General features: G+C 42.2%; 1 protein-coding gene and 2 long non-coding RNA genes across 3 annotated transcripts; 1 reads left to right on the forward strand and 2 right to left on the reverse strand.

Moving 5' to 3' along the window:
* Positions 1-2,317: 2,317 nt before the first annotated feature.
* On the reverse strand, positions 2,318-9,803 carry LOC118561897. The gene is made up of 3 exons (XR_004930351.1): positions 9,777-9,803; positions 3,825-3,927; positions 2,318-3,724 (listed from the first exon to the last, which is right to left on the reverse strand). It is a non-coding gene; the product is annotated as an uncharacterized LOC118561897 (long non-coding RNA).
* On the forward strand, positions 5,470-26,967 carry LOC118561873 (NLR family CARD domain-containing protein 3-like). The gene is made up of 9 exons (XM_036134134.1): positions 5,470-5,558; positions 6,002-6,127; positions 7,983-8,061; positions 8,221-8,449; positions 8,593-10,375; positions 11,303-11,476; positions 12,363-12,536; positions 26,252-26,298; positions 26,447-26,967. The coding sequence occupies exons 1-9, from the start codon at positions 5,470-5,472 to the stop codon at positions 26,965-26,967; spliced, it is 3,222 nt and encodes a 1,073-aa protein (XP_035990027.1).
* Positions 16,653-20,694, reverse strand: LOC118561901. Its single transcript, XR_004930355.1, has 3 exons — positions 20,467-20,694; positions 19,383-19,799; positions 16,653-16,953 (listed from the first exon to the last, which is right to left on the reverse strand). It is a non-coding gene; the product is annotated as an uncharacterized LOC118561901 (long non-coding RNA).
* Positions 26,968-27,848: the final 881 nt, after the last annotated feature.

Consider the following 27,848-nt stretch of genomic DNA (forward strand, 5'->3'; position numbering starts at 1 on the left):
CTAAAAGCCATTTTCCATCAATACACACAGAACTGTTAGAGGCTTTTTCTTTGTGCTTAGAAATCAAATGGAGTTGATTCAGATCAAGTCCTGCTGGGTGCGCTCCATTGAGCCCACCTGAACACCACTGGATGGGAGGAGTGAAGATTTCAGAGCTTTCCCTCTAAAGAAGCACAGCTCTTCACAGCTCTGAGAGACATTTTCTTCACAAATCCCAGTCAGTGGCATCTGCAGACCTGATCACATCCAAACATCCCATTTTTCAGGACTCAATCATTTCATCTGTGCAATTGTTCCAGCTGCTGTGGGAAGAATCCAGCTGTGAACATCTGGAGCTTTAATGTGCCGCTTCTCTCCTCCCAAACATCCAGCCTCCACCTGTGGAGAACAGCTGGAAAACAGCTGCAGGTGGAAAGAAGGAGTTTGGACCAAGCTGCCTCCTCTCTGCTCTTTTCTCTGACTCTGACTTTAAATTCACTTTGATGGTTTGAAATGAAATCAGGGTTTCAACCTGGATCTTCAGAACATCCTCAGCTGATGCTGATTTTAACCAGAGACTGTCGACACTCTGCTCAGCAGCACTAAAATAAGGAGAAATAATTCTCTAGGAGCTCTAGTAATAATCTGCATTAGAACAACGGCTCATTTTAGCAGCAGCAGTGTGCTGATATTAAGGACTACAGTTTACTTTGTTACTTTGATGGATTTTTATCATTATTTGGTGTTAGTTTGTATTTTTAGTGGATTCTTGGTTTTTATCTTGTTTTTCTGTTTCTGTTTTGATGCCATAATTCCAGCAAAGCATCAACTAATTGTTGTTTAGTGTTAAAGGGCTAAAAATGGTTAAAGTGCAGATTGTCATGTGATCAGCAGCTCCTTGCAGCTACTGAGCCTCTGACCTGCTGTGGAAGCAGAAAGGATGGACTTAGTTTTTCACTCACTGCTTCAGGGTTCTGCTTCTGGTTCTGTTCACTAAATAATGACCCAATGGAATCTGTGCTGCTGTTGTATTTCCCTCATTTTAAGAGCTGCTGAGGAACAGATGATCTTTTATTCATGTCCTGATAAATGAAAGCTTAGAACTGACTGTGGTTCTGCTCACTTTTTACCATCACTGACATGTTTGGATCATTTAAAAACGCAGCAAATGGGTTTAATAATCAGACATCATGCAGTTTATCTTTTCACCAGCAGAGGGAGACAAATCTCCAGCAATGAAGAGTCCAGTTGGTTCCCAGTTAAAGCAGGTTGTGGTTCCATCAGAGCTGAACAGAAGCTGGATCAGCAGAACAACAATGAAGCCATTTAAACAGCAGCAGAGTGTTTGTGTTCACACTGGGAGTCATGAGAAGGCTTCATGTCTTCAGACGTCAGCAGGTGAACTTTCCTCTGACTCCCACTCAGCCAGACCAGTCTGAGCAGTTCCTGCAGCAGGAAGCAACCAGCAGCTCTGTTCTCTGGGCTCATTTCTCCTCAGGACGCCATCAGGAAACATTTTCAGCACAACTTCTCTCCTTTCTCATCAAGACTTTATCAACCTGCCTCTGATATCACTGCAGACGCTCTGCTGACTGTTTTAGTCTGAAAGGAAAACTACAAACCAGGTGAGCTGTGACGTCATCAGAGGATCAGAGCTGATGTGCAGATGAATGATTTGTGTTTCCTCTGCAGGTGAAGGTAGAAAGTGTTTCTGAGCTCTAGAACTACACTGAACAGAACTAGAAACATGAACTTGCAGAGAAATAGTTCCTGTTTTGCTGCTTTGAGCAGAGCCGTGCATGGAGCCAACGTGATGTAGCAGAAAGTAGCAGCGTTCACATGCAGCCCTACCCTGAGAAAGGCATCTAGCTTCAACAGACTCGCTCCATCATGTCAGAAGTAATGTGGAACATTTAGATCCAAGACTAAAACTACAGCCAGCTTTATGTTCTGTTCTCCAGTTTTTAGACCCAGTACCATCCCAGCTTTATTTATAGAGCACTGTCAGCACCACAGAACCAAATTACTCTATATGAATAAACAGCAGCCATATGATAACATGACAAGACATTAAACTTTAAAACTTGAACACATTTTTACTCTTTGGCCTAAAACACAGCATGAGACTTCTGGTTTTTACAGTTAAAACAATGTTGATTCTATTATTTTAACTGTTTTTCTTTTTAAATGTGCAGCTGTGATTGTTTTAAAGTGTTTTATACATAAAGTAAGCAAATTAAAATCAATAAGACCTAAAACAAATACACAGCCCTATGCTAAAATAATACAACAATCATAAAATCTGTAAAAAATTAAGTAAAAGGAAAGAGAATCAAAATATTATTAATGATAATCAGAACAGTTTAAAGTCTCTGATGGTGTCAGAGGTCAATGAGAATAGATGGTTTTATAAATGAATGTGAAACACAGGGAGGAGAACTGTCTGATGTCCAAGGGAAGGTTGTTTCATAATTCTAGATCTGCTGCAGCTAAAGCTCAGTCACCCTGAGCTTAAGCTTCATCTTTGGCTGACTCAGGATCAGCTGATCAGTGACCTGAGGGAACAGAGGATGTGCAGGATGTACTAGTTCAGACAGCTAATGTGTGGCAAGGCCATTTAGAGCTTTAGAAGCAGATAAAAGCATTTTAAAATGAATCCTAAAATGTTCAGGCAGCCAGTGCAGAGAGACTAAAATAACAGAAATGTGGTCAAAGCTTCATGTTTCATAGAGTCTAGCTGACCACTGATCTAGATCCTCACAGTTCTGGACTAAAAATGATGTTTTCTGTCTGCATGAAGCTGTAGCATATTGTGACTGATGCGCTCATTGATATTATGGACACACTGACTCAGTGAGTGCAGTGAGCCAGGCTCAGCAGCAACATGGAGATTACAAGTCACATGTAGTCAGCATGGATGTTAGGAGATGCTGGAGAACTCTAGAATCTGACCTGTTGGCATCAGATGGAGGAGAAATAATAGTGGCTGAAAATGGATCCTTGAGGAACCCCACGTTTAATTTTTGTTGGTCCAGATTTATATTTATTTACCAAATGACACAAAGTTATCCATGTCTGCCAAATATGGTGTGAACCAGTTTAGCCCAGAACCAGATAATCCAGCCAGTGTTCTAGTTGGATCATCAACATGTTGTGATGAACTGTGTTCAGCAGAACTGAGATCCAGTAGAACCAACAGAGGAGTTCTGGAGCCATTCCAGTCAAGATGAGCATCATTGTAAACGTTTAGCAGTGCAGTCTCTGTGCTGTGGTCTGAAGCCTGACTAGAAATCACTGAAGAGATTCATTTCATCACAAAGTCATACATTTGTTCATCACAACCATTTTCAATGATCTTTTCCAGAACCAGTGGATTAGTTCTGATCCTGTAGGGACTTATTATCCATGGATCTAGAGTTGGTTTCTCTAACAGAGGTTTGATCTCTGCAGTTTTCAGCCTTTAGAAAACAAACTAACTGGAGGGAAGTATTTACTATCTGTAATATTTCAGGGGCATCACAGCTAAAAACTGCTTTTAGAAACTCAGAGGGAACAAATCCAGGCAGCAAGTTGTGGATTTTCTCTTCTGATGTGTTTCTGTCAAGAAGACATAATTCAGTTTGTTAAAGTCATTTAGATGCTGTAATGATTGTGGAGGCTCAGGAGACATCAGCAGGTTCTCAGAGGTGGAGATAGATGGTGCTGGTCTCCATCAGGAGGGATGATTGGTGAGCTGTTGGTCAGCCTGTCAACAATAGCAAACAAAGTTCTGCTATTATTAGTGTTTTTATTGCTGAGATCAGAGAAATAGAACTGCCTCGCTGGTTTTAACTCCACAAACTCACATCATGATGGTAAGATCTGTTTCACTTCAATCATTTCTCTGACTGATCAACACTCTGTAGACATGAAGTTTTCTGCATCACTGATGAGGAACCTTCAGGACATCTGAGAACAAGAACAAGGCAGAAACATGGAACTTATTCATGATTATGTGTTTATGAATCATAACACAGATTAAAATAATTCAGGTTAACATTATTCCAGTACAGTGACTACATGTGGGGATAATAGCTCATCACATGTGGGTCAGAAAAATGTCCAACAGTGAAGCAAAGAATCTGGTTTAATAGTGAGGAACACATTCAGACTGATGTTCTAGGCTGAGCAGAAGAACGTCAGAGTTTCTCATGGAGATCCTGCAGGGAGCAGCTTGTCTTCTCAGTCTGTTCCTCAGAGTCAGACTGGTCCCTCTTTCTGGAGAAAAGAACCAGAGTTTCTCTGAATTCACTGTTAGCAGACAGTTAAACTGAGTTTTTACATCACCTGCTTTCTAGGTAGCACCAGGTTCTTCAGCAGAACAGCAGAGATGAGTCTGAGAACCAGAAGGCAGTCAGATCTGAACTCCTCCCACTAACCTACCTGTCCTGCCTCCATCACAGCTGAAGCTCCGCCTCCTTCCAGGTAGCAGCTCACCTGTGTCTCAGTGGTTCACATCTTGTTCTTCAGCACTTTGGAGCGTCTGAACAAACTGTAAGTTTGCTTTGTTTCCTACCAGAACTTTGTCTTGAGGAACTTTCCTCTTTGTTTCTGCTCTCTGATGTCTGGAGAACATGTTCACTTCTGATTTCAGCACAAAGTTTCATCTCTGCTCTTTGAAGAATAATCTACAGGAAAAATGTTTATGTATTTTAATGTGAATTATTTAAATGCCTTCAAAATTAATAGTCACTGTGCTATCTAAGTGCTAGAATCAAAAATAATCTTCATTGCCTTTTTTATCAAAAAGGACAGAAACATTTTCATTTCCTGGCTCTAAACCGTCATCTGTGGAGCTGTAACCCCTTTTAGTTTTTCCAGTCAAACTGGAATCACTGCATTCCTTCAACAACATCCTTTAGTGTCTGTTTATTCTCAAACATTTTCTATACTCATATTTTACACTTGGTTTAGTTTAAGTCTGTTTTTCATGGTAGTAAAATGCAAACAGTTTAATCTTATTTCTTAAACTCTTCCCAGCAGCTAAAATCTAACACGTCTGTTTGTAGTTCCATCTCCAAAGTCCTCTGAAAACTAACCATTAATAAATAATCTGATGCTTTGAGCTCTGATGATCCTCTGCTGCATAAACCATCAGCTGAAATGGTTTCATGTTGAACTGAGTCAATGTGATGGACTGAAGCTTCCAGTCAGAGTGAATCAGTGTGAGTGGATGAAATGTTGCTCCATGGCTCCATCTAGTGGACTGATAGTAGAAGTACAGCAGCTGATGGCAGCTTCCTCTGCCTCTCACTGCTGTCTGACTGCATTCAACTGACACTGATATGAAGCAGAGAAGAAGAGCCAATCAGAGGAGGAGCAGCTGATCTTTTTCCAGCACTAATGATGTAAAGGATGATCAGAGTTGATGTGCAGATGAATGATTTGTGTTTCCTCTGCAGGTGAAGGTAGAAAGTGTGTGTGAGCTGATGTGGATGTGAATTCAGCAGCATGGATCAGTGTGAGGACAGAGAGGAGGGAGTCCCTCCCTCTAAAACCACTCTGTGTGGGGAAGCTGAGAGCCAGAGCCACGCTCAGAGGTGAGATCAGCATCTCTAAGTGTCCAGAGCCCTTTTCACACAGCGTTCTCACTATATCAGGCCAGAAGAGACCAAGTGGTCCTGAAGCTGCTGCTGTTCCTCTTTGCTGCTTCATCCAGACTGAACAGAGCAGCTCATCATGGTACCAGTGGGTTCTGACAAACAGCAAGTCAGTGTTGCACAACCAGCTGAGTGACACCAGCCTGTTGCTTAGAGCTCTGGGTTCCAGCAGGACACATCTGGAAAAACTCACCAACTTCCAGAACATTTCCTGGATCTTGATGACCAACATGTGTTCAACATTATTCATCCTAGAAAGAAGGACGGCTGATCAGACATTTATGGAAGAATCGTTACATTTATTTTCTGTCTAAATACGACCCAGACCAACAGAACCAGGTGGTGTCTCTATGTAGGTATTAAAATAAGTTTTATTTTGACAGGATTCATAAGACACTGACAGAAACACATCAACCAGAACCAGAACCCAGCTGTGTGTCCTTCAAGAGCGACTGGTCAAAGGGTGCCATCATTAACTTCAAATCTTCCGGACCTGCATCCTCAGAGAGGTGAGCTGTATCTAACTGCTGTAACTATGGAAACTGAGTCAGTCTGAAATGTTTTTATTCCAACATGTGTTTAACGTGAGCTCAGCTCTTTTTCCCACATTTCTATGTTCATATGTGAAGCGGTGTGTGTTGGATGTTCTCCAGAACCACAGCAGTGAAAGTGGAAAGAATGGATGTTGTTGGAGGCGTCCTGGATGCTGCTACATCATGTTTAACAGCTCTGATCTGTTTGCTTTTGGGCCTCATTGATTAGTCGCCATCATTAAACACTTTTCTCTGCTTAAAGTCAAAGATTTAGTTTGGACTGGAGCTCACTCTGATTGGTTCTGTTCCATGTTAATGAGCTAACTGGACTCTTTAGTCCCTCTCCCATATTCATAGTGATTGAATCAAATCCAACATGGAACCAACTGGACTTTCTTTCTTTGTTCCTGAACCGTTTTGTCATCGTATCTGAAAGTCTTCCTCAGTTTTAGTGACTGAAGAGTTTCAGTTCTTCTCAGCTGGAGCTGGAACAATCACTGGGATCAGAACCAGAGACTTGGTGTTGTTCCCTCACAGGAGTTTAGAGCTGCAGCTGTTCTTCAGCTCTTAAATATCTCAATGGATTTATTACATTTCAGTTGAGCTTCAGACAAGTTAGCAGAACTGCAGCAACTCATTAAAATGGGTCCAGAAATGCTCTGGTCTAAATGCTTCTCTAGATTTTTCTTCAACAGCTTTATTGTTACTTTGGGAAACTAATAAAATCCTGATTTCACTGCAAGGAATCATGTTGTGATATTTTAGCCAATCACCACCCCTAGTATGGACCGGTCTCCTCAGTCGGGGTCTGAGGTTCTGGAAATGACCCGTTACATTTCTTTAAGAGCCAAGAACAGAAACCCAGTTCCTCCCAGTGAGCTCTCAGATGTTCCAGTTCTATTTGCAGACAGAGGTTTGATCCGTTATCTCCAGAAATCAGCTGCCCTGTTCTGATGAAAACACCTTCATGTCTTCATGTCTGGAGTGTTGATGCTGATCAGGAGGTTCTGCTGCTTCCTGGCTCCATGTCAGACTAACAGTGGATCACATTTCCACGACCCGCTGGGAAATAGCTGGTAGAGCCAGTCTGACCCATCAAGACTTGGTTCCTGTGTGCGTTGTGAGAGCAGTTCAGCAGGGAAGGAAAGCTTCATCATGTGGTTGGTGGAACCAAGCTGAGCTGAAGTGGACCATCAGAGGTTCTGCTAGTTCTTAGTGGATCAGCAGGAACATTAAACATCTCCAACTACCTGGATCCTCTGGTTCTCTGCTCACATCCAGATGTCCTTCATGGACCTTTACCTTCTGATTGTCTCTGTGTGGACAGATATAATGTGAGCTCACTGGCTTCCAGGGACCTACAGGATCCATTTTAAAATACTCACCATCACATCCAGGACAGAACCTTACATGGACACACAGCCACATATCTCAGACCTCCTCCAGGTCCACACCACCTCAGATCTAGTCATCAGAACCTGCTGGATGTCCCACACACTGTCCTGAAGACCTGTGTGGACAGAACCTTCACCTCCACTGTCTCCAAGCTCTGGGTCACTGTCCCCACCAGCATCAGATCTGCTGACAGTGTGGACAGTTTGAAGTCCCAGTTCAAGACCCACTTTTTAAAATGTCTACTGGGAGGTTCTGGTGGTTCTGGTCTTCATCCTTTTATCTCATCTTCCTCTTTTTAACTTATTTGTATCGTGTTCATTTGATGCTCAGTTTTTCTGTTTTAAGGACTTTTACTGTGAAGCTCTTGGTGATTTCATCTGTGAAAACTGCTGGATGAATATTTCCTTCCTTCCTAATTGTTCTGGTTCCTCCACAGAGTGGACCAGCAGAACTCAGAGGTTCCCAGAGGTCCGTCTGCCCGGCAGCATCAAACCCAGCTGGACTCCATATTTATGGTCTGTACATGTACAACAACTACTTTTCCATCGGTTCTGTTCAGTCGTCTCCATGCTGGACTTTGTGGACCAGTGGACCGTCAGTCTGTCCAACATGGTTCTGATGTTTGGATCCATGATCTCAGTCTGATGTGTCCTTCATATATTATTCTGTTCCAGCTGCTGGAGGACAACATTGTCACTTTTGTGAAGAAGGAGCTGAAGAAGTTCCAGAAGGTTCTGAGTCCAGATGACCCAGACTGCTCAGAGAGTCAGAGAGATGATGAGGAGGTGTTGGAAGGTGAGGATGAAGAGCAGAGGAGGAGCAGCAGAGAGGCACTGATGAAGATCACTCTGAACTTCCTGAGGAGGATGAAGCAGGAGGAGCTGGCTGACCGTCTGCAGAGCAGTAAGAGGATTTCTACAAAGATTTAACCTGATGGATAAATCACACATTTACTGATGTCTGAAGAGATGGAATCACATTTATTCACATCATCTTCAGAAGATCATTTGGTTTCCTTCCTGATTTCACTTTTTCTGTTCATTTAGAACATATTGCTCCAATTCAACATCAACTTAAATCTGGTCTGAAGGAGAAGTTCCAGTGTGTGTTTGAGGGGATCGCTAAAGCAGGAAGTCCAACCCTTCTGAACCAGATCTACACAGAGCTCTACATCACAGAGGGAGGGACTGGAGAGGTCAATGATGAACATGAGGTCAGACAGATTGAAACAGCATCCAGGAAACCACACAGACCAGAAACAACCATCAGACAAGAAGACATCTTTAAAGTCCCACCTGGAAGAGATCAACCAATCAGAACAGTGATGACAAAGGGAGTGGCTGGCATTGGGAAAACAGTCTTAACCCAGAAGTTCACTCTGGACTGGGCTGAAGACAAAGCCCACCAGAACATCCACTTCATATTTCCATTCACCTTCAGAGAGCTGAATGTGCTGAAAGAGAAAAAGTTCAGCTTGGTGGACCTTGTTCATCACTTCTTTACTGAAACCAAAGAAATCTGCAGCTTTGAACACTTCCAGGTTCTGTTCATCTTTGATGGTCTGGATGAGAGTCGACTTCCTCTGGACTTCCAGAACCAGGAGATCCTGACTGATGCTACAGAGTCCACCTCAGTGGATGTTCTGCTGACAAACCTCATCAGGGGGAAACTGCTTCCCTCTGCTCGCCTCTGGATAACCACACGACCTGCAGCAGCCAATCAGATCCCTCCTGAGTGTGTTGGCATGGTGACAGAGGTCAGAGGGTTCACTGACCCACAGAAGGAGGAGTACTTCAGGAAGAGATTCAGAGATGAGGAGCAGGCCAGGAGGATCATCTCCCACATGAAGACATCAAGAAGCCTCCACATCATGTGCCACATCCCAGTCTTCTGCTGGATCACTGCTACGGTTCTGGAGGACGTGTTGGAGACCAGAGAGGGAGGAGAGCTGCCCAGCACCCTGACTGAGATGTACATCCACTTCCTGGTGGTTCAGACCAAAGTGAAGAAGGTCAAGTATGATGGAGGAGCTGAAACAGATCCACACTGGAGTCCAGAGAGCAGGAAGATGATTGAGTCTCTGGGAAAACTGGCTTTTGATCAGCTGCAGAAAGGAAACCTGATCTTCTATGAATCAGACCTGACAGAGTGTGGCATCGATATCAGAGCAGCCTCAGTGTACTCAGGAGTGTTCACACAGATCTTTAGAGAGGAGAGAGGAGGGCTGTACCAGGACAAGGTGTTCTGCTTCATCCATCTGAGTCTTCAGGAGTTTCTGGCTGCTCTTCATGTTCATCGGACCTTCATCACCTCTGGTGTCAACCTGATGGAAGAAACTCAAACATCTAAGGAGTCCTCAGACCCTAAACCAAAGTCTTTTCACCAGACAGCTGTTGATCAGGCCTTACAGAGTCCAAATGGACACCTGGACTTGTTCCTCCGGTTCCTCCTGGGACTTTCACTGCAGACCAATCAGAGACTCCTACAAGGTCTGCTGACACAGACAGGAAGTAGCTCACAGACCAATCAGGAAACAGTTCAGTACATCAAGGAGCAGATCAGTGAGAATGTGTCTGCAGAGAAAAGCATCAATCTGTTCCACTGTCTGAATGAACTGAAGGATCGTTCTCTAGTGGAGGAGATCCAACAGTCTCTGAGTTCAGGACGTCTCTCCACAGATAAACTGTCTCCTGCTCAGTGGTCAGCTCTGATCTTCATCTTAGTGTCATCAGCTGAATATCTGGATGTGTTTGACCTGAAGAAATTCTCTGCTTCAGAGGAGGTTCTTCTGAGGCTGCTGCCAGTGGTTAAAGCCTCCAACAAAGCTCTGTAAGGACACAGATTGTTGCTGCTTTTATTTCTGATAGTGAGAAATCTGCTAATGAGGCAAATATGTACCCCGTTTACACTACCCCTTTATAACCGAGACGAGACCAGTCCGAGCTCGGTAACCGAGATAACTCTTGAGTGTAAACGGTAAGCAGACTGAACCGGACCGCGCTAACTGCAGACCAGTTCCTGAGTAGGTCTCGGACTGTTTTTTTTTTTTTTTGTCCCGGTTATCTGATAACGAAGAGCGCATGAGCAGACCGCGTCATCCCCTTACAGTCAGCTGACTGTCCGTGGGTTTTCCGCCATGTCTGGCTGCACGTCCCAATTCACACTTCATTCAGACAAATTTCAGACATTCATAATAATACTAGCTTCCTTACCGTGCCACATGATTTCCAGAGATGATTCTGCTTAGCAGTGTGATGAACCTCAGTGTCGGTCGTTGTTTCCTGCGTCTGTAAATCCTTATTAGACGTTCGTTTGTCTTATCCACGTCCCAAACGCCGACTCTGTCTGAGCATAACTTCCTGAATGTTACGGGCACCGCCATTTTGATTTGCTTTGTCTTCAATCCCAGAAAACAGTAGTACCACAGATCGTCACTAGGAGGCGAGGAGCAACCAAGGAACCGAGATAAGCTTGGTGTGTAAACAGTCGTCAGAACGAGGCTCGGCTTGGTTAACTGATCCAAGCTCGGACTGGTCTCGGCTCGGATCAGTTTAACAAGGGTAGTGTAAATATGGCTATTGATTCATGTGCTTCAGTTAATTTATAATGAACCAGTTCACAACAAGGGCAACATAAAGACGTGTAAAATCAGAGAGATCCATCAATCTTTCCAAGGAGAACATTGGTGACTGTAAAGAAATCAACAATATTTCTGATGAATTGTTTAATAGCAGATTTTTCTCCCTGTCTCCTCAGACTGAGTGGCTGTAACCTCTCAGAGAGAAGCTGTGAAGCTCTGTCCTCAGTTCTCAGCTCCCAGTCCTCCAGTCTCAGAGAACTGGACCTGAGTAACAACAACCTGCAGGATTCAGGAGTGAAGCTTCTCTCTGCTGGACTGGAGAGTCCAAACTGCAGACTGGAAACTCTCAGGTACAAAGTTCTCCATCCTGTTGAGACCAGATTTCTGTTTATTATCTGTTAAAAAGTTGTGAGTGAGTGGTGAGTCGGTCGGGTGTAGTCGCTGTTGCTGCCCAGGAGAATCTGGCCAGAGCGCCCCGAATCCACGAGACCCAGCTATGGGACTTCTTTTATTGAGACAGAGATGATCTACTCCCAAATCAACTCACCCATGCCTCTGATGCCAAGGATCCTGCTTCTCCGCCGAAGGCTTCAGTCAAAGTCTCAGCTCCTGCTCAGCTTGCAGCCAAAGACTTAGTTCCTGCCCAGCCGGCCACAGAAAGCCCTGGTCCTGCTTCGCTGGCTGCATCAGAGGAGCCTGCTGCTGAGCATCTGGACGACACAAGTTCAGCGTCCGACGCAAGCGCAGAGCACGCCATTTCGGCGTCCAACAAGGGGATCCAGGAGGGTCCTCCGCCAACTTGTGACGCGGGGACCAAGCTCCATGAGGGGGTCCAGGAGGACCCGCCTCTTCTCAAGCTTCTCAGAAACATGACAAAAATATTTACACACATATTTAACAATCAATACAGTAATATATCTTATATCTGCAAAGACTGTACATTGTACCTCTTAATATTTGCACCGTTTATATGTTTGACAGTCTTACATTTTTATATCAGTGCATTGTTTAGACCTGGCTTAAAGCCAGAACCTTCTGCAGAGTTTGTGTCTGTTGGCAGAGTTTCCATCCCAGTGGAGCTCTAGTCAGGATTGATCTGTGTCAGATGTTACTTTTTATTACCTACAGAACAAATACTGTTTGATTTCTATTTTATATTTCTTAAATTCAACTGAGCAGAATTTTCTTGAGCACCACTTTTTCGTGTTAAAATAATTTGTAATTGTATGTCTGCAGTTTATCAGGCTGTCTGGTCTCAGAGGAAGGCTGTGTTTCTCTGAAATCAGCTCTGAGCTCCAACCCCTCCCATCTGAAAGAGTTGGACCTGAGCTACAATCATCCAGGAGACTCAGGAGTGAAGCTGCTGTCGGCTGGACTGAAAGATCCACATTGGAGACTAGAAACTCTCAGGTATGGAGGAAAAAAAAAGGTATAGATGTACTTTATGACAAAGTTAAGACTGATTTATGACCCCAGATCAAAACCTCTTCAATTAAATCCCACCCATCCCCCTCCTACACCTCTTATCACTTGCAGTCATGAAGCACTCACTTAAGCAATGTTATTAAGGGAGAAGTCCAGTCAACAAGGAAAAATCAGTGAATCATTAGCTATACCTAAAACTAACTAATCAATAAGAAAATAAAATTGTAATTGCCCATATTTGGGCAATAATGGCCGCCCGACATCACATTCTGTGATGTCTCTGTGCTGTAAGGCACTGCGCTCTACAACCTAATTCAAAAGGAACTGTTGTACTCAACTGCAATCAACAAAAATTATTTCGGATTTCGAGAAGACGTCATCATTGAAATTCATGAGAGCTATTGTTAAAGCAACAATGTTCACGTGCATGGCAGTTGGATGTAACAATACATCGGGTAAAAGTGAAAAAAACATTATTTTATTTCACCTTTCTGATTCATGATCCACCATGGGTTCTTTTTTTGGATTACCTCCTTGAAAAGAGAGGATTTGGCATTGAACTTCTTGCCAGAGAGAAAACACGTCATCTGTAGCCAACATTTCAAAGAAGAATGTCTTCAAGAAGACATGAGAGCGACACTTCTTTTGGTAGGTTTTTCTTTGTTATAATGTAGAATTTGCCGGAACATTTGTTTACCCAACCAGAGGGGTGGAGGGATACGAAACACTTGGAAAGAATGTTCACTGTTGCGAAGCCCACCTATATTATGCGACTTTGGTCTAATATTTCTAAAGTCGATTGTAAGTTTCATGAGTTGTGGTTTGCAGTTTTTTTGGGCTTGTTTCTGAAAGTGAAGTCGATTGTTTGGGCTCTAAACTAAGTGACACTGAAATATCCCTCCGCCTCTTAACGCGCTTCAGCTCATCCTGACAGGATCAGAGTAAACTCAGAAAGAGCCGCTCTGCCCGTATTTTCTGCAGTTCACGGTTGCAATAACTGATGATAACTGCTGAAAGTAGATTAGGCGGTGCAGATCACCAATTTGAAGAGATTGGTTCTAAAGATGAGTTTTATACTCATCTTATAACATTGCAGAACCCAACCCATAAACCGTACTTTGAATCTCTCTCAAATGCTTTTGGATCAATCAGCATTGGACACTACTAAATTAAGTTACACTACACACCGTGTAAAGTAGACCATAGTAACCCTCCTTTGATAAAAATAATAGGGGAATGGCAGGTTTTTGGAATGTAGGCAAAACAGAAAAAACATAGCATTGTTCCAACCGTACAATGAATCTGCATACACAGTGTACACTGTGTTCACACATAACCCAGTATGGTAAAGACTAAATCTAATGCCGGCAAAAATACCCCCGATGTTGCAGGCCTGTGCAGATGTCCAGGAATGTAGAAGTCCCACAAACTCCACAGTCCAGAGCCTCTTCACTCAAAAAGCAAAATATTAAAGCACATCTCAGTACCTTGTGTAATCGTGATTTTCCACAGATGAATCTGGGCAATACCTCGTCCTGTGTCCAGAAGGACCTCCAAGCGATCCAAAGAAACAGCATTTCAGGAATGATGCAGTTGTGTGGTTTCCAGGTGCTCTCTATGTGCTCCACATCTACTGGCCCTCAGTTCCCACGTTGCCACATTTACTCTGAGTGACGCGGGTGCTGAGTGACTATCTGGAGTCTGTCACTCAATATCCAGTGTGGTAATGATCTTCTGCAAGCCCTTTAAGTTTCACTCTAGCAGCGAATAACCAGCTTACAGTAGTCCAGGTTAGTGAACAGCTAGGTTAGCTTCACTCTAACTCTAGAGTAAATGAAGGTTTTACATAGACCAACCAAAGAGACGTTGAAAAAATTCAAAATATATTCTTAATTTATTACAAAAATTGTTAAAAAATTATAAATTGGGTCCCAAAAACTGAGGTCAACATAACAAACTACAACTCAGGAAGTAACACAAAGAACTCAAGCACAAAACTGACCTAACAAACAAGACATGAGGGGGAACTTAAATAGTGGCTGATCAGACCACTGCTAATTCACACACGGGGGTAATTAAACACACAAGAATTTAAACAAATACTGGTCAGCACATTACTAAATCTTTAAATTGAATAAATATTAGCATTGAACTAAGTTACAAAAAGAAGCAACATTAAAGAAATGGTAAAATTAAACTAAAGGCCAAATTTTCCCTTCCCCTGCCAAACAAATGGAACGACCCGCTGAGGAAGCTTGACAGCCATATAAGGACATCAGCTGGAGCTCATCTGTATGATTTCAGCAGCAGGTCCAGAGGAAACTGGTAACTCAAAGAAATTAATTTGTTGCATTTAACAAAAAAATACAAGAGAACTGACAAACAAAGTTAACTAAATGTGTGCACTGTAAATAGTTAACTAAAGAGTCAGACTAATGAAAACAATTTTAAAGATAAGAATCTAAACTACTCAAATCAATATGTAAAGTAATATTAAGGAAGAACAGAAAACCGTTACCCTTCCTGTCTCTGTGTGACAGTTGGGACAGCTGTCACACAGAGACAAAGAAAAACAAGCACACCGTCCCACAGCTTCTCGTCTAAACTCTACTGTGTACTTCTAACTTGCATACTGGAAATTATAACTTCTCTTTACGATAAGTCTGAGCTTACTCACTTCAACACCAGCTAGCTGCTCCTCCTCCGCTGTCTCCTCTCATGCTTAACCCACTTTTTCTCCTCTCCCCCCCCCCCACATCTGTGCTACTTTCACAGACCGTACTCCTGTAGAAAAATAAATTTTCGCCTGCCATTCCCCACAAAATAAAAATAACTTATGACAATCAATGCCAACATATTTATTATTTTATACATCTCTTCTGTTTTTACTATCTGGGTTACAGTCAGATCAATTGTATAGTTTATTTAAATAAGTCTAAAGGTTAATTAGGAATAGTTCAATGCAGTGTCCCACAGTGGGAAGATTCAAGATGATGGTGCAAATCCTGGCAGGGTCGTCATGATGGTCTTGTAGTGAATATTGATAATTATGTGAAAAGAAAAGATGCATCTTTGTCTTTGTAAGTTATTTAATTCAAAGGAAAGAAGTGTTTGAATGTTTCTGTCCCCTAAAGCACTCAGGAAACAGAGTGAAGAGAAAAAGAACACACTAAACTTTTATACATTCTGGGTTAACAAAGAAAGTGGGAATAATCTTCAGAGGAGTGCAGCCACTGGTAAAATCCAGTTCCTATCTAACTCAACTCCTCTCTTCCTCTCTGTGTCCTTGGTTGTGGAAACAATCCATCAATGTATCTTTATTGTCAACTACATTTTACATTGTAATTGAAATTATAGTTTCAGTACAACCATCTATCGCATACATCATATACATTTGGGGGGAATGGATGACTGAGGCCTTGCGTGATAAAAGAACGCTGTTAGGAGCATTCCTTCGACTGCCAAGGACACCGCCGTGACGTGGTTTCCTTAGGGCGCTGCCTTTAACTCTATGGAAAGATAGGAGCCACATTTGTGGAGGAAGAGGGGAAAAAGGCATATTTTACACTTTTTACTTTTACAGGGTAGAGTTTGAAATATGTAAAAAAAACCTCAGCACTAGAAAAGCACATATGGTGAGACAACACTCCAGCAGAGGGTTACATTGGAGGCTCCCAGATTGATGACTAGGGAAAAAAGTGGTACAGGCAGTGTCAATGGGAACCATTAACAATAAAAACGGTAATTTCTCATTTTACGTACAGTCTGATGCACTAGTTTCCGCCAGATGTTGTCAGCATGATCATTATAGTCACTGAAGTGATGGGTCTGTTTTCAAGTCAGCTGATTGGTATGATTTAGGTGATTATTCGGGTAAATCATAAATTGTTCTTGCTCTACCTTTTCCCCGATAAACACAGGAGGGATAAAAAAGAGTGATCCCAATCACCAGTTCTAAAATCTTCAATTTTCTATAAGTTAATGCTGCATGTTGATCTTGGCTCAAAGTGGACTGTCCTTTCTACTTTCTTCTGTACTTTTTTAAAAACAGAAACAAGAAACAAAATATAAATCCCACTGCCTCTCCAGAGTGCGCTTTAGGCTGCCCTTTTACCTACCTGGTACAGGTGGGCGGTCGTTGGAAGCCCCTTTAGGCAGGAGGTTCTGACCCGGATGCTGCTCAGGTGGTGTTCCCTTGAACACTTTGCACGATTCGGCATTGTTCCAGGTGTTCCTTCCTTGTACCTTCACAGCAGTATGGGTCACCAGCAGGTTCTGGAACGGACCAGTCCAACGTTTTTCTCTCCAGTGGCTCTTCTGGTGTCTTGGATCAGCACCCACTGTCCTGGCTGGAACTGGTGCAGGATTTATCAGCCACTGGGGGTAATGCAGCTCTCACAGCCTGATGAGAAAGAGAACATGACAGAACCTTACAATGTTCTGACATGGAGTGTTCAAAATGAGCAGTTGTTAATGTAGATAAGTTAATATTAGGTCTTCCCCCCGCACTTCCAGGCCTCCTGAAAAGGATTTCAAAAGGAATGAGATTAGCTCTGGATCTATTTCTCATCTGCATCTACATGAGAACCAGAGAGGTTTTGACCAAGACAAACTGGTTTCTTTACATTTAGCCAGTTTGTTCTTTATAGTGCCCTTTTCCTTTTCTACAGCCCCCCCCCCCCCTGATTGTGGATGATAAGCACAGTGTGTACATAGTTGGAAATCAAGAAGTTCGCTGATTTCTTGCAGAGCTTTGTTTACAAAATGTGTCCCATTATCACTGGAAATGACCTCATGGACTCCCAGTGTGGAAGGATCTCCATCAATAAAGCTTTTCTGACAGCGCTGCTGTCTGCGTGTTTTGTTGGAAAAGCTTCAACATACTTAGAAAACATGTCCACAGCCACTAGACAATATTTCTTTCCTTCAGCAGGTGTCAGCTCAATAAAAACCATCAACAGATGTTGGAATGGAAATTATGGAGAGGGATATCCAGCTTGTGGCTGTGCAGAAACCCTAGACGGGTTGTGAGAAGCACAGATCAAACACTTTTTGCTGTAATTTTTAGTTACCATTGAAAACTCATTTGTGTACCAATATTTTTAACCAAATCCAGCATCGCCCCTCGGGATGCATGACACAGTCTGTGCGTCCACACCACAGTTTTTCCTTCCACCAACTCACAAGCCTCAGTTAAAGAGATGAGCTCAGCTGTTTGAGCAGAGTAGTGGTGTGGTAATGGACCTGACTGCTAAACACCTGACTAAGAAGATATAACAAACCTGATTCAATTTAAACCTGCAGCAGAATGGTGATGTTAGGCATGTCCAGTAAAATTGAAGAATATTTGAGCCACCTTGCTCCTGATAAATGAGAAGTCTTTTGTTCCAGGAGGATGATAGAAACAGAATGTGGAACAAAAACTGTCAGAGGGTTGTAGCCAACAATGGCATGTGGCGCTAACACTGCTTTCTCAGCTGCATCACTAAAGTGCAGCCAACCAGGTAAACCAGCTGCAACTGCATCAAATTTACTGGAATAATAAGCCACAGGTCGCAATTTGTCACCATGAGATTGCAACAAAACAGATGACATGAAACCAGATTTTTCATCCCATTTCAATAAATGGTTTGTCAGAGTTTGGCAAATTCAGCACCGGTGCAGAGGACAAGGCTGCTTTCAGAGCAGAGAAAGCCAGTTCTGCCTCAGACGTCCATGGGATTTTATCAGCAGCTGCTAGTCCCCGTCCGTGAATTAAAGCAGAAAATGGAGATTCAAGCTTGCAGTAGTTTGGAATGTGAACTCTGCTGTAACCTGTCATACCCAGAAATGACATCATTTGCTTCCATGTGATTGGTTTTGGGATTTGTAGAACTGCTTTAATCCGCTGAAGTGACAAGTTCCTGCTTTTATGTGAGAGAACATGGCCCAAAAATGTGACTTCCTCCTACACAAAGTGCATTTTAGATTTTGAGACTTCATGGCCTTTTTTAAAGAGATGTTAAAGCTATTTCAACATGTCTGTCCTGCATTGACTAGCTGATTCTGCACAGATTAACAAATCATCAATGTATTAAATAAGAAAGTTTCCACAAATCAAAGTCAGGTCCATCAGACACAAAGGAAGTACTATATAAGTCATCTGAATCATTATGTCACTGTCAGGTGTCACAGCATTTACTGCTGAGACAAAATGTTAAGACACAGGAGCAGCTGGAAGCTTCTATTCGTATGCATACAAAAATTTATCTGAGGCCAAATGTACTGCAGTAAAGTCAGAGTCAGAGTCCTGAATGTGAACCGTCAGTCCATCAGAGGTTAAAGTGATAGTTATGTTCAATCTACACATCAAATTTCTACCCATAACATTTAAAGGACACAGAGGAGACACACACAAAAAATGCTTCAGCTGCACTCCCTGTGGAATAGAAAACTTTAAAGGAACAGAGAAACTTTCCCTGTTTCACCTGAAGCAGAGACAGAATGAACATAACAACCACTGAGCTTTGGCTGCTGCTTGATACATTTAACAGATAAAACAGGATGAGTTACATCCGAATCAACAACAAAAGAAATTTCTTCGGCCATCTCCATCATAGAAAACAATTTTAAAGGCATTTTATTTAAAGCAGGGGTTCTGTGTGGAGATCCATGCCTGATGGAACAGCTGTGACTCATTCTAAGTGTGTGATGGCCTCTGTGAGCAAACTATGTGGATCAGTAGAAGTAGGAACCATTTCAGAGTTTAAACACAGGTGTGTGTGTGTGTGTGTGTGTGTGTGTGTGTGTGTGTGTGTGTGTGTGTGTGTGTGTGTGTGTGTGTAGCCTCACACTCCTTAGCAGGTCCCTTCTTAACGAGGTTGACCTCCTGATCCAGGGTCTGATCCCCCATCAGTTGCTGTCATCAGGCAGCTGTGGTTCCTGCAGGCAGTCGTTCTTCCAGTGTCCCAGTTGTCCACAGTTGTGACATACATTAGAACGGGACCACTGTCCACACACACAGTCTCTGCTCCGGCGTTCATGGCCATGTCCACGATGGTCAGATCTTCCTCAGAAAAAAGGGTTAGGCCAGCCTTGTGCAGATCAGTGTCTCTTTTGTCAACTTTCTTTTTCTTTCCTACACTGATGACATCACCGCCGATCCTCAGCCTCGCCTCGGTCCTCATGCTGTTGAGCAGGTTGAGATCTTCACAGAGGGGGACAGGAGTCCAGATCCTGGTCAGCCACCTGCAGGGCCTGCAGCTCCACCTGCAATGGATCATATGGACAGGAGGCTGAAGCACCACTAGGTCTATTTAGAGGTGGAAACATGGAGACATCAGCAGCACCACCAGCATTGTCACACCTGTTACCCACGTCTCCAGATAAATCCTTTCCCCTGAAATCTGTTTCAGTTCAGACTTTCTTCCTCTTCTTGCAGCTTCTGCGCTCCATTCATTCCAACATTTTACCCATTTTACCCTCTAAACTAAATCCTCTTTGTTAATCTTTTTCCTATGTTTCTTTTTCTCCCAGTCTCCATCCATCAGCTTTTTAACCTTATTTAACTGATTTATGTTTTCCACCCTGTGGAAAACCATAATATCTACCTTTCCCCCTCATATTTTTATATAATACAGAGTCTGGAAGAGGGGGAGACACCCCCGAGGCCTTTGAGGTTTCAGAACCCATTTTTCTCTAGAGGCAGCACATCTCCTCGTCCTGGCTTTCTCCTTTATGAGGTGTAGAAATGCTAAAACCACCCGCAGAACCCTTTGTTTAGCTTGGTCCTATTGTTACCAATAGACCGGCCCTGTTCTCCTGACAAGGCGAGGCCCTCATGCTGATCTTCTCACTCTAAAAATGCTGTGAAACTAAATAAGTATTAGGAGTTGATGGTTAATGTGCAATAAAATGGCTTAGAGTACTGTCTCACGCAGGAATGATCACAGAAGTGTTTTGGATTGGGATCCGATCGGCCAGGAGCTGCTGGCAGGTTTCAGGAATGCCTTTTTTTAAACGTAGGTGGAATGAAGTCTTCAGGCTGGCCAAGCGTCCTCATCCCTCATCACACAGTCCGACAACGCCAAATTATAGTGGATATTAATAATTATCAATTAAGTAAGCACACCACTTATTTTTAATCAAGAGAAAAGATGCATAATTGTCTCTCTAAGTTATTTAATTCCAAGGCTAGAAGCGCTTAAATGTCTCTGTCCCCTAACTCACAAAGGAAACACAGCGAAGAGAAAAAGAACACACTCAACTTTTACACATCCTGGGTTAACAAAGAAAGTGGGAGTAATTACAGAGGAGTGCAGCCACTGGTACGATCCAGTTCCTATCTAACTCAACTCCTCTTTATGCCCTGGATGTAGAAACACAGTAAATCTGTAAGCATGTGAGCTTCTTTATCACAGGAAAGTTCTGCAGGTGCATCCAGACCAGATATGATCAGAGTTAAATACATCAATAACAATTTCCACAACAGTCTGTTGCCCCAGAAATAGTGGAAAGCTGTGGGCTGACTTTGTGCAAGATTGGAGCAGAAAGACTTAAAATCTAGATCAGCCAGAGTTAAGAATCATTTTGGTTGTAACTTTATTCAGTTTTTATTTTATCACATTTGTGGAGCTAAATCTGGAGCTGCAGAGATTTGGTTCCCTTCTTTTCCTTTGACTCCAGACTAGATGATCCAGGTACGGAGCTGAAAGCAGCAGCTCAGAGTTCATGTGTGATTATGGAGAAAATGTCACATCATTCATGGTGACTTTTCCTCCAAGATGGCAGGAGGTTGTTGTGATGAGAGGTAAAAACGTGGTAAATGTGTTTAAAAAAGCACAGATGGGTAAAATGTGTAAAAGACTAAATAAATCTGTAACTAGTTTTCTGAATAAGTGGAAATGTTTCAGTGACAGGAAGGAAGAAACAGGAGGAGATTGTTCAATATTTAGAAAAGATCATCTAACATGCAGAGAAATAAGTAGAGGAACTGATCTAGAATATGTAGTAATAGAGAGAATAATAAATGAGGTTAATTAATTATAGTTAACTATTATAATCCTTGTAAAAAGTTAGATCTGAATCAGTTAATGCAGATTAATGGAGGAGATAATCAGTAATATGTGGTGACTTTAATGCACATGGAATATGATGGGGAGGAAACAGAACAGATGGAAATGGAGAAATAGTAGAAGAACATTTAGAGGATAATAATTAATCCTGTTGAATAATGGAAGATGGACCAGAACAGATGTTCATCCAGGAAATGAATCAGTCCTTGATTTAACACTAGTGTCCAGGAATATTTCAGCTGGTTGTGAAATTGGATTTATTAGACGACTCGTCTGCAGGCAGAGATCATTACCCAGTTTTCTGTAATATTCTCCTCACTAAGAACGGCTCACAGGGAAAATTAAAGGGCCGAGGGTCTTTAATGGTGTTGAATAGGAACTGAATATATTTGTGAAAGAGAAGTTTACCAGTTAGATTCACATGATGAAACCCATTTTAAATTAAATTTTATTGATTTTTTCCATTTTCTAAACAACAAAAAGAGAAAAAGAACATTGACCAGATCATCAACCAGTCTTGGGTCAGAGTTGTGCTGTCAAAAAGTCTCAGATCCTTCATCTAACAATGATTCAATTACTAATTACTACCTTTAGTTTTATTGCATCAGTGACATCACTGCAGGTTCCCAACGCCTATCGAACACATTAATTTAAAGTCTGGTCTGGTTGTTTCTTCTCTCCATTTGGTACCTGGCCCAAACTTTCAGCACCACCAGTTGTAGGATGGAGGTTCTGCCTTCAACCAATCAGCTGATCTGCATTTAGAGGCTGCAGTGAGCAGCAGATTGAAGAGGTAGAACTTTGTTGGTCCCTCTGACCGTCTGAGGAGAGACCCAACAATGCAGAACTGGGTTCTGGTGATATGTTGGATTTAAAAGCTGCTTTGAAGCCTCAGATCCATCCATTCAGAACTCATCCAGCTTGGACCAGGACCATGTAGCCTAGATCAGTGGTTTTCAATAGGTGAGGCGTGTCTCCCCTGGGGGGCGCCAAAGATTCACAGGGGAAGCGCTAAGAAATATAAGACAGCGCTGCCACTGAACTCTGTGAAACTGGTCATCAGCATCTGAACGGGCTGCATGATCAGTTCTGAGAGTATTTTGGAGAGGAACCACTGGGAAACCAGTGGGTGAGAAACCCCTTCTCTTTCCCACCCACAGTCCGTGATGAACTGAACATCCAAGAGGAGGAGGCTCTTGTTCAGCTCAGCTCAAATGTGGACTTAAAATAGAGACTGGTGGAAATGCCGATTACGCGATTCTGGTTGAGTATCGAGAGCGAGTTTCCCCATGTGTCCGCCAAAGCCATGAGTCCTGATGCCCTTTATCTCCACTTACCTGTGTGAATGTGGGGTTTTCCTCTCTCACCCTGATCAAAAACTAATACCGGTCAAGGCTACAAGGGAAGGATGAGTTGCTGCTGTTTCTTTCTTCTCTACAACCCAACATAGAACAGCTTTGCACATCAAAGGCGTGTCCTCATTGTTCGCATTGAGAATGCTTGAGAACATGGTTGTTAAAATAGAAACAGGTTTAAATTGTGTATAATTAGCCTAAAAAGTAAATCACAATATGGAAAATGTTGACGTCTGTTAATTTCCGCTTATTTTTTTAATATTATTATTTCAGTTGGCATCTCCTGTTGACATGAGTTCAGTTTGACGTTGGCGTCTGTTTACTTCAGTTTGTCTGCTCTTGAAAACAATCGTTTATGAATTTGCTAGTTATCTTTACCTATTCCAAGGGGAGGCACACATTCAATGAATTAGAAAACCCCTGGCCTAGTTAAATAAGAGATGTAGTAAAATGTCTATGAAGTAAACACTAATAAACAAGAAATAGTTTAAACATGGTTAATTTATTTATTCTTGCTTTATTAAAAGTGTTCATCTCTAAAATGTGTTTACAACATGTTCAAACATCTATTTGCATAGTTGTAGTTCATTATAATAACGGTACATGTGAGAGGTGTATTTTCCTACCCTGAGGCAGTCATTGAATGCATCGTGAGTTTGGGTGAGAGAGCGCAGCAGAGAAGCCGAGAGATCCGGTGTTGTGCGCAATTCTGTTCCCCCATGGAAATCTGTTTCCCCTGTGTCGGGAGCGCGCTTTGCAGCGAGGGAGGCTGGGCTGAACATTGTCATGTCACTTCTGATAGATTTCTCGGTTAAAACCAAAAATTAAAAAAACTCAAGTCAAGGTTTTAAAATTTACTTTAATCGGTAGCTGTTTCCAAAATTATAAAATACACAGAGGGCAGTCTCCTCTTTATATACTTGTAAACAAAGAGTCAGATGTGGAGCGAGAGTGGCCATTTCTCCCTCCACAGCATCTTTCCCAAACAGGACCTGTTCCCAGCATTTCAGCAGTGTGCGAAGCAAAATAATATGAGTGCACTCAGAATACAGCAAATATAAGCAAAATAAGGAATACAGAATCAGTCTTTCCCACAACACATTGTCATAAGTTCCCACCACAAGTTAAAACAAATTATAACACAATAACACATGTGGTTCTTAGTTTCATGTGAACCACAACAGCAATCATCAATGTGTGAACTGGCCAGTCCTCTCTCTTATTTATTTAACTGACCAGTCTTCCCATAATATTAAAAGTTATAAAACTGAGCAGGTTTTCCCATAATACATTGTTAAAGAGCAAAAATAATTATTTAATATATCATACCCTTAAAAGTCCACACCTAAATTACATTTAACGTAATTATGCTCACCTGAATTAAAGAGCAAGGCAGCATTCCATTGAAGCAGCGCTGGTTCTGTGTGGTTAAAAACAAAATAGCATGAAACACAGCTACTGACTCTCCTATTGACTTTAATTGGGACATTTTGGTACGAGTGGAAGGACATTAAACGTAGTGATTCACGTTTTGAAGGCTGGCCGCTGATAAAAGCACCTGGGTCTGAGGGAAGGGAGGAGAGAGGAGCAGTAAGAGCGTTGAGGCACAGAAACACAGCGCATGTAGTTAAAATAATGCAGAATTAATAAAAAACAAACTTATAAAGCAGGTGGCCTAGTATTGGAGTCAGAGCCGTGACTGTGGGAGCTGAGTTTTTTCCACAGGAGAGGAGGACTAAACGGAGCAGAGCGTTTCTGTTAGGATTATTATTCATTTGGCACAAGGGACCTTTTTAGTTTATTATTTGCTCTTTGAGTGAAGCGACCACTGAGTTTGGTCTCCATATTCACAAGCATGGAAACAGGCCTGCAACGTAGGGTTAGCTTGGTGTTTGCTGGCTTTAGCTTTAATTAATCAGCATTTAAGCAAATATTATTGAACTGTGATTTTAGATTGACACCCTGAGTGTTTTTATTTTAGTGTTTTATGCAGAGAAGCACTTGTTACTTGTCTTTATTTCATTTAAAGGTCCTAAAGTAGATTTATTTTATTCACCTTTTTTATCTTCCTAAATAAAAGGGGGAACATTAACACTTTATACCAGGGGTGTCCAAACTTTTTTAGTGAGGGCCAAATCCAGAAAACTAAACAAAGGGCCACACTAGAGGTGCCATATTGCCACATGAATACTGTGTGTATTTCTAAGTCAGCTATAATGTGAAGAACATTGCAGTCAGTGGGAGCAGTGATGCTGTCCTTTGATTGAAGGATGGCTGACATGTCAGCAGAAAGTTTGGTGGTTGAGACACGAAGGACTTCACAGAGATGCTGTCAGTCATTCTGCTTCTCAGTCTGCTTTTCTTCTGATTTAACAGAGAAAATCTTTGTTCACATCTGGATGTTGAGCCCAACAGGCTCATTATTGTTTCTGCGTGGCGTCTCATCAGAGGAAACTTGGCATTATCCAAACTCTGAAAGAATTCAGGGAGGGAGAGAAGCTGATGTTGACTCTGCAGAGAATCATCACATTGCATTTCAATCAGTTCTAACTGCAGACTCTCTTCCACTTCTTCTGCATCCACCAGGAAGGAGGTGGAGAACAGCTGGATTTGTTTTTCAATGACAGAAAAGTCTTGGAGACGCTGGTTGAATTCTGTCAGCAGAGATGCAATCACAGACACATATTTCTCCTTTTTAGCAGAAAGGTCGGCCTTTGGAAAAGCAGACGTGATTTCAGACAGAGCAGGGAAGTGTGCAGCATTAAAGCCTCGTAGTTGTGTCTCAAAGAGGCGGAGCTTTACCCAGAAGGCTTTCAGGTGTGCATACAGGTGTGGCAGCAGCTGTTCTTTGCCTTGTAGCTTCTTGTTCAGTGTATTCAGACGATGCGTAAGATCAACTAAAGATGCCAGGTCTGCCAGCCACAGAGGGTCACTTAGTTCATGAAGAGGTCGGCCCTTCTCTTTTAAAACCTGCTCCATTTCTGATCTCAGCCAATCAGAGCGCTGCAGCACAGAGCACGTGAATTTCCCACAGCGACACTAAATCCACTGCAGGTTGTAATGTTTCATCATCATCATCATCATCATCATCATCATCATCATCATCATCAGAGCCCAGGTGTCTGTCTGCTCTCAGCTCTTCTTTCTTTCTCTGGATTTTTACAACAAGTGGACGTGTCCAAATGTTGGACTGGTCCTTTCTCAGTGGAGGACAATGTGTGTCTGAGAGACATGTAATGTCCATGTTTGCTGCTGAAAGAGACTGATGGTCTGACCCCCCTCCTCCTTTCAGGGTGGAGCCTGCTGGAGTCCGATGGTTGACACCAGGTCTGAGGAAGTGTAAGTGTGTTTTTCATTTGATTCATGACAACAAAGCAGCTCACATTCAACCATCTTCAAACTGTCCATCACTCATTCAGGAGTCATCATCAAAGTGTCAATAAATGATCAATAACTGCAGCTGGATTGTCTTTGTTCTCTCCATCAGATTCCTGTCAACTCACAATCGACACAAACACAGTGAACAGAAAACTCAAACTGTCTGAAGACAACAGGAAGGTGACATGGATGGAGGAGCTTCAGTCATATCCTGATCATCCAGACAGATTTGATGAACCTCAGCTGCTGTGTAGAACTGGTCTGACTGATCGCTGTTACTGGGAGGTCGAGTGGAGAGGAGACGTTTATATATCAGTGAGTTACAGAAGAATCAGGAGGAAAGGAGACAGTAGAGACTGTTGGTTTGGATCTAATGATCAGTCCTGGAGTCTGTTCTGCTCTGATCGTCATGGTTACTATGTCCGTCACAATAACAGAGAAACATCTATCTTCTCCTCCTCCGTCTCCAACAGAGTAGCAGTGTATGTGGACTGTCCTGCTGGTATTCTGTCCTTCTACAGAGTCTCCTCTGACTCACTGATCCACCTCCACACCTTCAGCACCACATTCACTGAACCTCTGCTTCCTGGGTTCTGGTCCAGTTCTGGTTCCTCAGTGTCTTTGTGCTGATTGAGTCTAAAGAGTCTCCTCCTGTCAGAGAAAGCCTCTCCCTGTTGAACAGATAGTTCAGTCTGTTCATGTCTGTCTCTTTCACTCAGAAACACGTTTTCACATTCATGGATTCAATCTGTTTCTTTGTGAAACTCTTCTAAATGATTCCTTGGAAACTTCTTCCTCTTCCAGTCCTTTAAAGATGGAAGCTGGGATTATTCCAGGATCCACATGTTGTTTTTCTGCCTGTTTCCAGTCAAAGCTTCACTCTGAATATCCGCATGTTGACTTTCTCTCTTGGTTTTTTACTTTCATTCATCAGTCAGATTTCATTGAAATGTTGGCCAGTTTTTCTCAATCTCTGGACATTATCTGTTTCTGTCAGCTCCTATTTTTCTAAACACTTTTTACATTCACATGTTAAATCTTCCTTTTGTAGATTTGCTGCAGTTCTACTTCATGTGTTTTAATGAGCAATAAACAGATTTTCTTCTTCTGTGTTTGATTCATTTGCTGCTCATTCTCTTCTGTTCCTCTGATCAATATTTCAATATTATATTGATTATATATTATATATTATATTATATCAATATTATAACATTCTGACGCTTGTTTCAATAAAACAATTTTTTTCTATCAACACTGACTTTCAAAAAGTCCTAATTTACAGTAAAACATTTCCATCTTCTTTCTGACATGTTTTTAAATGACAGATTTTGTTCTTTAGTTGAATAAATCAGCAGCAGAAACTCAAAGCAATGATGAAATGATATTTCTGCTCCATCTTTCCAAACCTTGAAAACACGTTGAGAATGAAAGAAGAGCCGACGCTGACAGTCTGGGACTAAAATCAGCTTCTTTACTTCCAAACTGCTGACTTGGACAGACTGAAGACCAGT

This window comes from Fundulus heteroclitus, unplaced genomic scaffold (genome assembly GCF_011125445.2).
Source record: "Fundulus heteroclitus isolate FHET01 unplaced genomic scaffold, MU-UCD_Fhet_4.1 scaffold_75, whole genome shotgun sequence".
In the NCBI taxonomy this organism is placed as follows: domain Eukaryota; kingdom Metazoa; phylum Chordata; class Actinopteri; order Cyprinodontiformes; family Fundulidae; genus Fundulus; species Fundulus heteroclitus.